Source organism: Primulina tabacum, chromosome 18, assembly GCF_025594145.1.
Source record: "Primulina tabacum isolate GXHZ01 chromosome 18, ASM2559414v2, whole genome shotgun sequence".
Lineage (NCBI taxonomy): Eukaryota > Viridiplantae > Streptophyta > Magnoliopsida > Lamiales > Gesneriaceae > Primulina > Primulina tabacum.
In genome coordinates this window covers 29,733,423-29,747,978 of record NC_134567.1, presented here as the reverse complement: position 1 = coordinate 29,747,978, position 14,556 = coordinate 29,733,423, and the positions used below count along the sequence as shown (strand labels likewise).

Sequence of the window (14,556 nt, the reverse complement as noted above, 5' to 3'; positions counted from 1 at the left end):
ATGTATGGATAAAAACAAGAAAACATTATCAACAAAGTAGAAATTGAACCATATGTTTGACACAATGAAAAAAATGAAGTCCACGTAATTCAGACATACATATTATTTAAAAATTAAAATAAATATCGATAAAATATACGTCATCTGACACCAAAATTTCATAATAAAGTCTCAAATTTTAGATTTAATTGTAATAATCTTCTCTTTACTCAAAAAAAATATTTTAACACTCGAGGAATTCCCAAACCTGAAATGTCATGGATCAACTTCTCAATTCCGCTCTTATCTCAGTTTCAAAAATATTAATATGACAACAGATTTAGAGGTTTTCTCAAATCAAAACTTGTTATTATCTATTATTATTAGTGATAATATAAATATTAATATATTAATAATAATATTATAAAAAATAATATTATTATATTATTGATACTAATAATACTATGATTTTATTATTGATATAATTTTTGGGGCGGGTTCTGAGATGATGACAATAATCTCATACCGCTCGAACTATATCGTGTATTTAAAAAAAGCTCCGAACCGGAACCCGAATCCAAACCAAAAAAAATTAGAGATCTCCATTTTTGTTTTGGTTTTCTCGACGAGGTCTCAAACTTGCAGAGAAAGTTGCAATCCCTATATCTAAAATAAAAAATAATAATTTTAAAATTAAAAGATATATATTTCGTAAAATTAATATCGAGATTGTTAGTTAACATATACGTGTAGCAACAGCAAGCAATACGAGACAAGTTATTGTCATGGTGGGACCAGCAATGGGGTGGAGGGCCCCTTTGACAAATTCATTGGCAATTACTTGGAAGCCACCTCTGGCTTTTTAGTCAAGTCGTCGTTTTCTCCTTCCAAACTATTTTCTACATTTCACACCATTATTCCTCCTCTTCTCTCTTCATTACCTATCTCTCTCTTTGTCTTATTCCGCTGAATTTCTGTAGGTAAATTTCTTTGATGCTTACAGAAAAAACTTTTATCTAACGACGGTTTTTTGTCGATTTGTTACCGATGGGAATCGCCGACTGCGTCTTATTAGAACCCGATCTGAATTTTATTTCTGTGTTTGTTTTTCTTCTTGATTCTCACTTTCTTGGTGATTAGTTGGAAATAATTTCCCGTGTTCACCATTTTCCCCTATTTTCGTTGCTTTGGTGTAGAATCAGGAGAATTTGTTGTGTATAACAGATTACAGGGGTTTTTTTTTTATATTTCTTGTTCTAACGGAGGAGAGATCCTTGTAGGTGGTTTTTTTTTTGCTAGTTAATAAATTTTCTGCTCTGTTTGCCAGATTAGGTTAGAAAATTTTGTTATATTCGTATTTGTTTTGTTTTGTTTTTTTCTATTGGAGGAATTTGGTTGTAGTTTCCATTGAAGAAATTGGAGTATGAAATCGCATACCGTTTAGATGTTTTTACTGGTTCGATTTTTGTTTAAATTAATTCTACTGTTTTCTATGTTACGCACCTTTTTTTATTCTACGGCTGCCCTGATTTCAGGGAATTCTTTTCTAGGCTCATGCCGATTTCAGGAAATGAAGAGGTTTGTTGTCCGACTTTAACAAGAATAGACAGTGCTTAATTATTATTTTTTGAACTTTTAATTTAGTCAAAATTTATCTGCAGCCTGGGGTACTTTCCCCGCAGCTGAAGCAGCAACAGCAGTTTATCAATTTCTCTGGGGCGATTCCTATTAAGAAAAGGAAATTTCCTGTGGTTCGGTCACCACCTCCTTCCCCTGAAGAAAAGACCTGCTGTTCTGAGGAAAATGTGTCGAAGGACAAAAATGATTCAAATAGCCCAGATGGACGGCTGTCAATTGATAATTCTAAATATATTGGTCATCCTTGTAAAATTGAAGAAAACAAATCGTTTGAATTGATAGTTAAAAAAGAACAAATTACAGACGCTCGGGTCGAATTGGCACAAGATAAAGTGGATACTAATTCCTTGAAGCCGCAGGAAGCAAATGTGAGTATTGGTTTGGGCTCTCTCGATGTTTTGAAAAATGAGCAGAATATGATGTGGAATGAAAAATCTGTGGAGCCAGAAAGCAGGGTTGGTTCTGAGATTTTGAATGTCAAACAGGAACTAGTTGGTAGAAAAATTGAAGGAGCTGATCAGCTCGAATTATCTACTTGTCTGGATAATGCTGGATTGTTTTTAGGAGCAAATAAACCATGTATTCCTTGTTTGGAGGAGAAAATCGGTGAAGGTATTGGCCAAATGTCTGGAAAGTCAGATCTGTCATCCCTGAGTTTTCTTGTTTCGCATGATAGAAATAATAGTACTATCAGTGATGTTAGCAGTCTAGCATGTGTTAATCGATCTAACTGGGATCTAAACATGACTATGGATGTTTGGGAGGGTTCTGTTGCTAACCAAGCATACGTGTGTGAGGCTGCTGGTATTGATGGATCTAGAAATTCCAAAGTTGGGTGTGGTGTGATAGCGTCTTTTGGGACATCACTTGTAGTTGGTGTCAATTTGAACGAGGGTAATCAAGTTTTGGATGAACATAGCTCTAATTCTTCTAATACATCTGTACAACATAGCCAGCTGCACCTGCCTGAAGATATCCTTAGTCTTAGTCTTTCTATGCCTTGTAGAGAGTTGGATTTGTGTGGTGAGCATTCTTCTTTATCAGATAATATGGGCTCTGAAAGTGATGATTCGAGGATGAACTTGGGACTATCACAGCCAAATATGAATCTGACATTTACTAATGTTGGAATCGTCAAATCAGAACCTGTAAATGAGAATTCAAATTTTGATTGTAGCACTGGTAATAGCAGTAATATGGTTTTATCAAAACTTTCTTCTGTGAAAAAAGAATGTTTAGAAAAGAACAGCGCCGAGTCTGTTATTCCCAAGAAATCAGTGAAATCTGAACTGGTTCAGGAGGGTAATAAGGAAAGCTGTGAGTCTAAACGTTCTATGCTATCTCAATCTGTTGCAAAGAAAGGAAAGGTTATGCAGCATCAAGATAGCTCAGCATCTTCTTCCGCTTTATTAATTCCTCTGACACCTCAGAATTCATGTCCTTCAAGTATTTTAACTTGTTTAGAGTTACCCGTAGTTGGAGGTCTGCTAAATCAGCTTGAACACTCTTTACCGTCGAAAGAAGTACTTGGGCCCAGGTACATACCAGATGAACAGATTGATGGCCTGGTTTCTAAATCTGTGAGCCAAAATGACAAAAACTTAAACTTGTACAAGACAGAGGAGTTAAGTGCTCTTGATGCTGGTAACTGTCAGTTGGTTTCGGTTATTGAGAATTCTAATGAGTTGTGTGGAAACAATGAGCTAGTTGCAGACAATGAGGAAAAGATGAAATTATCAACTAAAATACCTGAAGAAAGTACTTTTGTATCTGATTGTAAATCTTATGGAAACCATATTTCCTGCATGGATGTAGAAGAGAAGATACATGACAAGGAAGATGATGATTACGAGGATGGTGAGGTTCGAGAACCGCTAAAAGATTCAGTTGGAGAAGATGCGAGGGTTGTTGAACCGAACTCAGAAAAATTAGTGCTTGTTGAATGTCATTCCAAGAATAGTCATTCCAAGAATAATGATCAAAACACTAGCACACCTGTTTCTGATAAAAAAGCCCCTGTAACAAAAAATAATGATGAAACTATCTGTAATAAAATTAAAGAGGGTGCCATTTGTTTCGATGAAGCTAAAAGTGTGGATATAATCTTGCAGAACCCACTATCAGACAATTTGAAAGATGTTGATTCTTTCGGAAAGAAATCGGTCTGTGTTGTCACTCCGGAAAAGCCGCTTGATCTTCTGGGAGAAGATGTTGACAAAAGCAATGAAAAAGAAATCTCTGCAGCGACCAGTGAAAGTCAATCAATGGGTGCTACACTTGATGGTGATGCTATTGATAATACAGCTTCGTCTGAGGTGAAAGTATCTGCAGATGGTAACAACATTGTTAAAGATTTCAGTAGGGTAGCCAATAAAAGCCGGATCATAACTTTACCTCGTGCTTCTATTATCAGCACTCCGTGTAAAACTAGATCATTGTCAGGCAGGTTGTTAACACCACAAAGTGAGAAAGACAAATATTATAATCTTGATGGGGATGCACGCCCACGATGGAATAGGTGATCATTTGTGACACTACTAATTGATTTTCTTCTCACTTACATAATAATTTCTTTTCTACACAAAATATTTATAATAATTCTGCTCCTTTTTTTCAATTTTCAGAGATGAACTATATACTGATGATCCCAGAAAATGTGTGAAAGATAGGGTGCATGGTCGGTCATTTAGGAATTCAAGACACAGTTTCATGCTTGGAAAAGGGAGGGTGTTTGGTAGGTTTGGCCGCTTACATAATGAGTGGGACTCTGACCGTGATTATGAAGCAAAAACTTATAATGGCAGAGCTGATTACCGGGTCTTGAGACATAAACAATCTTCTTCCGTTGCAGGCGAACTTGAATTTAATGACTATGGTATCACACCTGATGGCACCTCCTGTAGTGGTATGGAAAAGACAATAAATGATGAGTTGCCTTCAGTACACCGTCCATTCTTAAGGAGGCTACCTCCCGGAGATATAGATGGCCAAATGACGAGGAACACTCAAATGCCTCGTAGATTTCCTAGAAACATCAGCCCAAGTAGATACACTGTTGAAGATGGTTCGGACTTCATGGGACGTCGACACGATGAAAAGTTTATGAGCCATTTATCTGATGATATCAGAGATCCTGTTTTCCCTCGTCAACATACTAGGTTTGATGATCTTGATTGTCAGCTTCGAAGGAATAGGAATTTTTCTGCGGTGCCTAGGAAAGGTTATCCTCGAACTTATTCAAAATCTCCAGTTAGATCCCGTACACGCTCACCAGGGCCTTGGTCATCTCCTCGTCAGAGGTCACCCAATGGGCATCCTGGCTCAACACAACAGAGATCTCCACCTCTATTTAGGATGGGAAGGATGACATCTCCTGGACGTACTTCTTGTCATGATGAGATGGGTCCTAGAAGACGTGCATCTCCTTCATACATTTCCCAGCATATGAATGGCTTGAAAGATTTTGATTTTGGGCGGGAGCATGTCCATCCAAGGCCTGTCAATTCGAATAGGAGAAGCCCCCCTCGGCGGGTGTTTCACCGTAGTACAGTAAGATCTGATGTGTTGGATTCTCGAGAGAGGACAGAGGGTGATGAGTATTCCAATAGGCCAGGGCATTCTGATAGATTTCAAGAGCTTTGTAATGATGGAAGCATGGATGAGAGAAGAAACTTAAGTGAGAGACGGGGTTTTGTTCGATCTAGTTATGACACTGATAATGGAAACTATCATTTACATCTGAACAGTGGACCCAAGCCTTACAGATTATATCAGGAAGCAGATACAGAGTTTGTTGAGAGAAGTAACATGAGAGAAAGGGAGTTTGATGGGCACATAAAGCATCCACCTCTTAGTGTATCCAGACGAATGAGGGATATAGAAGAGCAGCAAGGTGGAAGTCATAGGCCTGGTGGACGGGGCTGGCATGATGATGGGTTCTCTGATGTCTCTGGAATGAAAAGAAGAAGATTTTGACTTGCTACTGAAAAACCATGCAGCGTACCACAACTTTGGCTTTTAAGGAATTCCCTGATGGATGCAACATTAGGAGTTTGGCTAATATTGGTTGTCGTGAATATATTTTTAGGAATCCCTGATGGAAGCGTTAAATGACTTTTTTCACATATTCATCTTCGGTGATGAGTGAGATGGAGTTTTTATTCAGTGTCCAAGATTTCGTCGAAGTTGGTCTTAACTTGATTCTGTATTTAGAAAATTCCATCCATAAAGATCTTTTTTTTTCAGTGTCCAAGATTTCTTCGAAGTTGCTCGTAAGTTGATTCTGTATTTGGAGAATTCCATCCATAAGGATCACTTCCTGGCAAGATACTAGTGTTGCGATGATTGGCACCAGCTGTTTAGTTTTTCACTTGGTTGAATGCATGCAATTATTACAATAATTCAGCCGTCCTTTTTGTCTGGAAATGATTACATAGTCAGAGGACAGTTTCTTTAAAGGACTCGTTATTTTAAAAGCTGCTGTGGTATTTTATTTGTGAATTGTACTCTATCCCGTGTTTTGGCCTGACGACTATCTGATGGTGATCATGATTGAATCCTAGTTTTCTTCCGTTGAATGTTGAGCTTTAGTGAACTACGCCATGTCATAACATAAGCTCCTCATCCAACCATACCATTCAGGCGAGTATTACTTGTGGAATGTGAGTTGCTCCACCAAAACACTTACTAATTTGGTCATTTGTGCGTGAAGTGTTGTTCTCAGCCCTCATGGTAGATGATCTCATTATGTTGAAACTTGGAGCTCACATGATGCGATACCATAGACTTGAACTCAAGGGGGAATTTAAGTCCCAACTCGCATGACTGCACATTCTTTTCACCTTTTTACGGTGACATGGAAATGTTTACATGGAAGTTAAGACAACTTTGCTTGCAGCGACCACTTACCAATTGAGCTACTGCTGCTGTTTTGATAATCTTCTCGGCCAGGAAGGTGGTTGGAAATGTTGAAAATATGAATTCCTGGAATTAAAATGAAAGTTATTTCTATTTGTTCAGAAGAAAATTTGTGCAATGGGAGGCTAAACTATTAGGTACTAAACTATGAGATTCCTGAAACCAAACTCTTTTGTTTAAACCGACAGGTCCTGATTTGATACACACAACTAAACGGTTATAGTTTTGTTCAAACTGTGTTTTGGGCGTCGAATTTGAAGAATATTAAGAGGTATCCTGGATGGTGACCTTTTTTGATATAGATAGAAACAGAGATGGAAAGGTGCCTTGGTAAAGAACTAGGGTTGCTTCCCTACCTTTGCAGTAGGATATTTTTAAGGAAATTGTTTATGAAAAAGGGATTTGAGTTGTAGCTCTACCACAGCAAATGATTCTCTTAGATAACGAAGTGATCGGACTCTGTTTGCAATCTGAGAGAGTGAAACAGAGATACAAATTCATTGTCCAGAATCATGGATATGATTCATAAAAAAGCCTCGTCCTAGAAAATGGCCCCAAAAACTGGAAGTCGGACAATATGTGCGCTTATGTACCGCTGTTATTTTAGTGCTTGGATAGCTGTGGTCTTGTGGAGAAAACATCCTTTCTTGCCCATGAAAAGCTAGCTCTGTGTAAAGAAAAGAAACCTTAATATGGGTAGGATGGACAACAGGAGGACGAAAACAAAAAATTGGAAGGCAAAAAACCCAGTCAGTTGTCCCGGTGAATCAATTTAACTGGGTTCCATTGTTATCTGGGCGACCTGTCCTCCCGGACCTGTTACCGAGTACCGACCTGATCCAATCTTTTACCAGGCTGGCTATGAGTTATTGTCACACTGCCATATTTATCGCAATCTCCATGAAATATCAACCAAAAGTAATAAAAATAAAAATCAATCCTTTATTATACGGTACTACAGGGATGTTATCTATACCGATGTTAATTACTTTCACCTCAAAAGGAAAATATGGAAGATAGTATTTGGAAGTTAGTTATTGTTCTACTTATAACATAGAACTAGGAGGAAGATTGTATAATACAAACTAAAATATCTGAGCATGAAATTAACAGTCTTCGTAGAAGGTTAGGTTTGATTTTTTAAGTTTGCAATAAGTTCGAGTGCTGTATGATATACAAAGCAAATCCAACTCGATAAAACCTGATGATTTTTTAACGTTCTTGCATGACTTATAATAGTTATCTAGATAAATTCAATTACTCAATAATAAATATAATTGTTTTAAAAAAAATATTCTTGTAATTGGATAACATAAAATTGAGTGCAATAGAAGGGATGAATATTAAGTTGATAAACCTGTCAAGTGCATTCAGGTAAAAAAAAAAATCACTTTTTTAAAAACATTTAAATTAATTCTGATTTATAGTTCGAGATTGTTTGGCTAATTTTTTTTAAAAAAATTAAGGTTTTATTATATATTTGGATAAAACAAGATAATAAAACTTGAAGATGCTAATAAATTTGATATATAAGATTTTTTTTATTGATATTAAGGTTTTGCATTTATACAGATATTTTAAATTTTACCTTTGAATAAACATACCGCTTTTACAAACTTTAAAAAAAAAAACTTTAGAAACTGATGTTGAAAAAAAATAATTTTAAATTCCTATATAAATGAATCATATTATAAAAAAAATTACTTGTTTAGGAAATAATATAGTTAACATGTATGTATATCATTTAAAAAAAAAACATGTATGTAATATATCATATTATATATATAATGATATTAAGTAATTGGAATAAAGCTAAATTAATAGAGTCACACCTGCGTCAGCAACAAAAATATGAAACTCAACAACGAATTCCAGCTTCAAAAACTCCTTGAACGTAGCTTTCTTCCTCCCCCAGAAATCCTCTCTTCAATCTCCAATTTCTCTCCCCCCTTCCTTCAGTTTTCATGCTGCATGTAGATGTTTTCGATCATCATCTTCCCCATTTTTCATCCGCACAGCTGATGGATCCGTCCAACCGATGCCATTAACGATGCTTCGGACGACCAGCTTTTCAAATCACCACGATCGGATCACTTAATGACCCGCGGACATTGATTTTCGCGTATATACATCCGGATTTTTGGGGATCGTAATGGGCAGCTACAATTATTACAAAATGTTTGGGTGTTTCAATCGGAAGTTCAAGATCAGCGAGGCCGAGCCTCCGCCGGACGTGAGAGAGGCATTTGGACGGTACTCAGAAGGCGGGACCTACATGAAGGCGGATCAGCTTTTGAAGTTTTTGGTTGAGTATCAGCAGGAGGTGGACTGCACGGCCGCTGATGCGGAGGCGATCATGCAGGGAGTGTTCCGTCACCGCCACCATTCGGCTAAGCGCCCGCTCCCAGGCCTTACCCTTGATGACTTCTTCCATTTTCTATTCCAAGATGATCTTAACAATCCAGTTCTCTATCAGGTTAATCTTCTTTCATTTCTATTATTTTTTCGAATGTATACAAGTGTAAGTCGGGTGTGTATCAACTCTGAATGGAACTGTAAACACATTCTTTATTGGTGAGGTCGTGACAATTCTAGTAAAACTCCATTCAAACAAGAGAGGTTTAAATTAACAGATGTTAAGATGTGATTCCTTGACAAACGTGGATTTAATGAGAACACAACAGACATTTGAAGTGGAATTATCTCACAATTACCTTGGCATTTTGTACAATTCCAGGTACACCAAGATATGACTGCACCATTGCAACATTATTTCATATATACAGGTCACAATTCCTACTTAACTGGAAACCAATTAAGCAGTGACTGTAGTGAAATCCCAATCATTAAATCTCTGGAAAATGGTGTGAGGGGAATAGAACTCGACTTATGGCCTAATTCTGCAAAAGATAAAATTCATGTTCTTCATGGAAGGTATGGTAAGATCCTATATTCTTGTAATTCTGGTATTTCCATTTCCATTGTCATTCAGCAGAAAGAGGCACAACCCCGTGAACATTATTACTGAAGCAAAATTTGATTAGCCGATCTAGTCATGCATACTTCTGTAAGCATCTTTGTTGGCAATACTTTTACTGTGAAATTCTTTACTACTATGGGTGTGCAAACAGGTGATGCGCCTGAAACTCTGTTAGAGGTTGGTTGTACACCTGGCATAGGCAAGAGGTTTCTGGCACGAATACTTGAAAATGGTTTTTCATTATTCAAATGTCTCATCTTCGAACCGTGATCAATTTTCGCCAAAAAATTTTTTTGAACAAGCTTAAGTTCGGCTCAAGCTCCAATTTTTCTGACTCAAATTTAATCACTACTCCAGCCATTTGGTTTCTTCTACCCTCAGTGTGGAAACTTACTGCATCTTCTCATTGTTATTTTTTTGTTGTTTCTTATTATCAAATAATTTCAACTCTGAATTGATACGCAGAACTCTAACAACTCCCATACCACTCATGAAATGCTTGAAGTCCATTAAAGAGCATGCTTTTGTTAAATCCCCATACCCGGTAATAATCACTTTAGAGGACCATCTAACACCGGAACTTCAAGCTAAAGTTGCAGAGGTAACATTTCTTCGATGTTGATGGTCTGTTATTTAGAGTTTTTCCAGTAACCAAAATGTGAACTTTGTGATAGTGTTCTGATTGTGATAAGAATTAAATTTCGTTCTAGATGGTTATACAAATTTTTGGAGACTTGCTCTATTACCCCGAGTCAGGAAGCTTGGATGAATTTCCATCTCCTGAAGAATTGAAGCATAAAATTATACTTTCAACCAAACCACCCAAAGAGTATCTAGAATCAAAGATTACCAAGGATCAAGATACCTTGTCGCCAAGGGAGAAAGATTCATCTGACGATGAATTGTCGATAAGGGGGAGGGGGATGTCAGAACCTACAGCTGAACATGAAGCCGATATCAAGGTAACATGAAGGCTCCTTTTATTGCACTTGATAACATGTTATCTGTATGATCGAATTATAATTAATGTTGGTGTATCCTGTAATGAATAAAGAATGAAAATAAGGCATGTCTATCATTTTCAACACCAGGTGCTAATGTGCTTGTACTTGTTTGACCATTAGAATGATAGCAGTCGAGATGATGAAGATATCAATTTTATTGAGAAAAAATCCGGCAATATTACTGCACCGGAATTTAAGCGCCTAACAGCTATTGACACCGAGAAAGTGAAACATGGTCTGATGCCTGCAATACGTAATGGTAGCGATCATGGTAACGAATCAGGTAGTATCATGGATCTTGACATTCCATCACTGATTGAAAAAGATTTCTCCAAAGATGAATTATCGTTTAGGGAGATGTTAGATCCTTCAGCTAAACTTGAAGCTGAAGTCGAGGTAAATGGGCTTCTTCTATGCCATGGAAGTCACTAGGAACATTTATAACTTTGACATATGGGACCTACTAGGAAAGGAAATAAATCTTTTCTACATTTATTATACTATTTAGGTGCTAATGTGCTTACGCTTTCTGAAATCAGGGTGATAGTTATCAAGATGATATCGATCACATTCAACAAAAATCAAGCAATATGTCCATGCCAGAATTCAAGCGACTGACTGCTATTAATTCTGGGAATCTGCAAAAAGACTTGTGGCACACACCAAGGACCGATTGCGATAGTGTTAATCCCAAAGCATACCTGGGAAGAAAAGATACCATGGAACAAGATATTTCATCACCAAGGGGAAAAGATTTCTTAGAAGATGAAGTGTCGTTCAGGGAGATGTTGGATCCTACGTCTGTACTTTTAACCAATAACAAGGTAGACTAAAGGCTTCTTATATATTGCACTTGTTGAAAGCCAACAGGAGCATTTATACCACCAACACTTGGGACTTAAAAATATAAAGTCATCATTATATTATTCTACTTTTTAGGTGCTCATGTACTTGTAAATTGTAATTTTCTGAAATATCAGAGTGACAGTAATCAAGATGGCATAGATCCAATTCAACAGAAACCGGTCAATATGGCTGCACCAGAATTTAAACGCCTAACTGCTTTTAATACTGAAAAGGCAAGAGATGACCTGAGGTATATGCTGAGAAATGATTTTAGTTTTGATGATCCGGAAGAATATCTAGAAACAAAGGATGCCAAGGATCAACATATTTCATCACCAATGGAAAAGGATACATACGAAGATGAATTATCATTGAGAGAGACGTCAGATCCGTCATCTGAACTTGAAGCCGATGTCAAGGTAAGACAAGCGTTTATTCTATGCTGCACCTTGTTCAAGTTCTTGTTCTGTTTAAGAAACAAAGTAAATGCCAAATTTTCATTTATTTTGTTGCTAATATACTCATACTTTCCTGAAACATCAGAGTGAGAGTGAGAGTGATCGAGACAACATGGATTCCATGCAACATAAGTCAGGCAATATGGGTGTGCCGGAATTTAGACGTTTGACTGCTATTCATACTGGGAAGTCGAAGAAAGGATTGCGGCATGCACTGAGCAATGATAGTTATCTAGTTAATCCGAAGAATACCAAGTACCATCAAGATATTTCATTTGAAGTTGAATTATCGTTGAGTACGTTACATCCTGCAGCCGAGCCCGAAGCTGACGATAAGGTAAAAACAATCAACTATTGCTCTGAAAAGATTAGCCTGTTCCTTTACCCGGTTCATTTAAAAAACAATCAGGATAGAGATCGTCCAAAGACCCTAATGGAATTTTTGTATCTAGGAAATGAAAATAACAGAGAAAATGTGGCAACATATAAAGATTTAGTTTTAGAAAACTTCAGTGTGCAATATTTCTTAAATATGTAAAATTCTGAAATAGAAAAAATAGAGAAGTCTGGATATCTTTTAAATACCTAATCAATTTTCAGGGTACCCGGAATTAAACTCTTGATAATGTAACTGGCGTGGATAGTAAACATGAATCAGGTTGAGCTTAACTTGGCCAGGTTTTCCAGTCTTGGCAGAGATAATAGGTTATAGAATATTGGCTTTCACCCCTGTGGATCATATATGACAACAACACTATCCAATGATCGAAAATGCAAAAGTCTTATTTATTTATATATATATATATATAATATTCTACTATTTAGTTGATCGTATGCAATCTGTTATGAAAAATCAGAGCGACAGTGATCAAGAAGACGAAGATATTGGTTTTGCTCGACAAAAATCAGGCAATATGTCGGCACCAGAATATAAACGATTGATCGCTATTCATGCCGGGAAGGTGAAAAAGGGTTTGAGGCATGCACTTAGAAATGTTAGTGGTAAAGTTAATCGACTTAGTTTGAGTGAACAAACACTTGAAAGGGCTGCAGGATCTTATCCAATGGATGTTGTCAGGTACACTTTTTAGCTATTTTGTAACTTGTAAAACTTGTTGTCTACTTGTCTATCAAATTATTTTATTTTACAGTGTCAGTTAACCGCTTCGGTGGACTATTTTCATGACTGTCCCATTTTTTCTTTATTTTTTACCTTTTTCAGGTTCTCCCAAAAAAATATTTTGAGGGTGTTTCCAAAGGGTACTCGAGTAACATCATCAAATTTTGACCCGACTATTGGATGGATGCATGGAGCTCAGATGATTGCTTTTAATATGCAGGTTAGTTCTCTATTAGTATAGAAAAATCAAAACCATATTCATATGATCAAGAATTAAAGAAAACATGGCTTTGGTACATAAAATCGTCTTGAGTGTGACAAATTTTTGTTCAGTTGATTGCCGTGGAATGATGATATACAACAGAACATAACATTAACAATAAAATGTATTCATGACCTTTACAAGCCACCTGAAAATCTATTTTCTGAACAAAGAAGTGTAGGTTTATCTATTTTAACACAAGTACTCCATAATATTTAGTTCATGTTGTCAAATTGATTCTATTATACCGTAGTAGCACTAGCATTTAATGTTGGATTTATTTTGTGTCTTTGACCCAAAAGGGATATGGAAAATCTCTATGGACAATGCAAGGAATGTTTAGATCTAATGGAGGTTGTGGATATGTGAAGAAACCCGATATACTCATGAAGAGAGGCCCAAATGATGTCGTCTTTGATCCCAAAATACCTTTGCCTGTGAAGAAAACCTTAAAGGTAAGTAAATTTTTTACACGATAACTTTAGTTCCTCAAACAAAATAATTCCATATGGTCATTGTATTTGATAGGTAAAAGTGTACATGGGTGATGGATGGCGTTTGGATTTCAGCCACACACACTTCGATTCATTTTCTCCACCGGACTTCTATACAAAGGTTCCTAGTATATTTCTAGCCTTATATGGCATTTTATCTCATATCTTACTAGTATAAACCGTTTTTCTTTCCCAAGTCTTGCAAGAATCTTTTTTAAAAAGCTGCCTAAAGTTGAGAAAAATGGTGGTAAAATTTCTTGATTGTTTCCCGTTACTATATGGTGATCTCAGGTTCAAATCATTGGAGTGCCAGCGGATGCAGCAAAACGAAAAACACGGATAATTGAGGACGATTGGGGGCCATATTGGGATGAAGAGTTTTCATTCCCTTTAAGTGTTCCAGAGCTTGCATTGTTGAGAATCGAAGTACGGGAACATGACATATCAGATAAGGATGACTTTGGCGGGCAGACATGTTTGCCTATTCCGGAATTGAAACCGGGAATACGGGCTGTTCCACTGCATGACAAAAAAGGTCAGAAACTCAAGTCTGTGAGGCTTCTTATGAGGTTTCAGTTTCAATGAGATTTTCCATATTCTTTTACCCCATTTTTCACTGTGGATATGTTTATATCTTTTCCTACATGGGATTCAACTTTGAAAAAGCTCACAAGTTACATTCAATTACAAAATTTTGCCTTGCGTTCAAAATTTAACTGCATGAGCATCAACTCAAGTGAAAAACGTTCAAAAAATAAAGGAATTCATGACATATGATGGAGCTGTCACAAGTTAAATGACGATATTTCCTTACTGCTGTAAAGAGATGGCGTTTTTATCTGGTTAATTAGATGCTAC

At 36.7% G+C, this 14,556-nt stretch overlaps 2 protein-coding genes across 2 annotated transcripts; both read left to right on the top strand.

Moving 5' to 3' along the window:
* The first annotated feature begins 879 nt into the window (after positions 1-879).
* Positions 880-7,482, top strand: LOC142533829 (uncharacterized). Its single transcript, XM_075640735.1, has 4 exons — positions 880-955; positions 1,515-1,557; positions 1,641-4,135; positions 4,242-7,482. The coding sequence occupies exons 2-4, from the start codon at positions 1,534-1,536 to the stop codon at positions 5,590-5,592; spliced, it is 3,870 nt and encodes a 1,289-aa protein (XP_075496850.1). The 5' UTR covers positions 880-955; positions 1,515-1,533; the 3' UTR covers positions 5,593-7,482.
* A 916-nt stretch (positions 7,483-8,398) lies between these two features.
* On the top strand, positions 8,399-14,395 carry LOC142533899 (phosphoinositide phospholipase C 6-like). Its single transcript, XM_075640829.1, has 13 exons — positions 8,399-9,010; positions 9,272-9,468; positions 9,980-10,115; positions 10,225-10,476; positions 10,639-10,914; positions 11,058-11,342; positions 11,499-11,783; positions 11,908-12,159; positions 12,680-12,900; positions 13,045-13,162; positions 13,507-13,659; positions 13,733-13,819; positions 13,990-14,395. The coding sequence occupies exons 1-13, from the start codon at positions 8,687-8,689 to the stop codon at positions 14,281-14,283; spliced, it is 2,880 nt and encodes a 959-aa protein (XP_075496944.1). The 5' UTR covers positions 8,399-8,686; the 3' UTR covers positions 14,284-14,395.
* Positions 14,396-14,556: the final 161 nt, after the last annotated feature.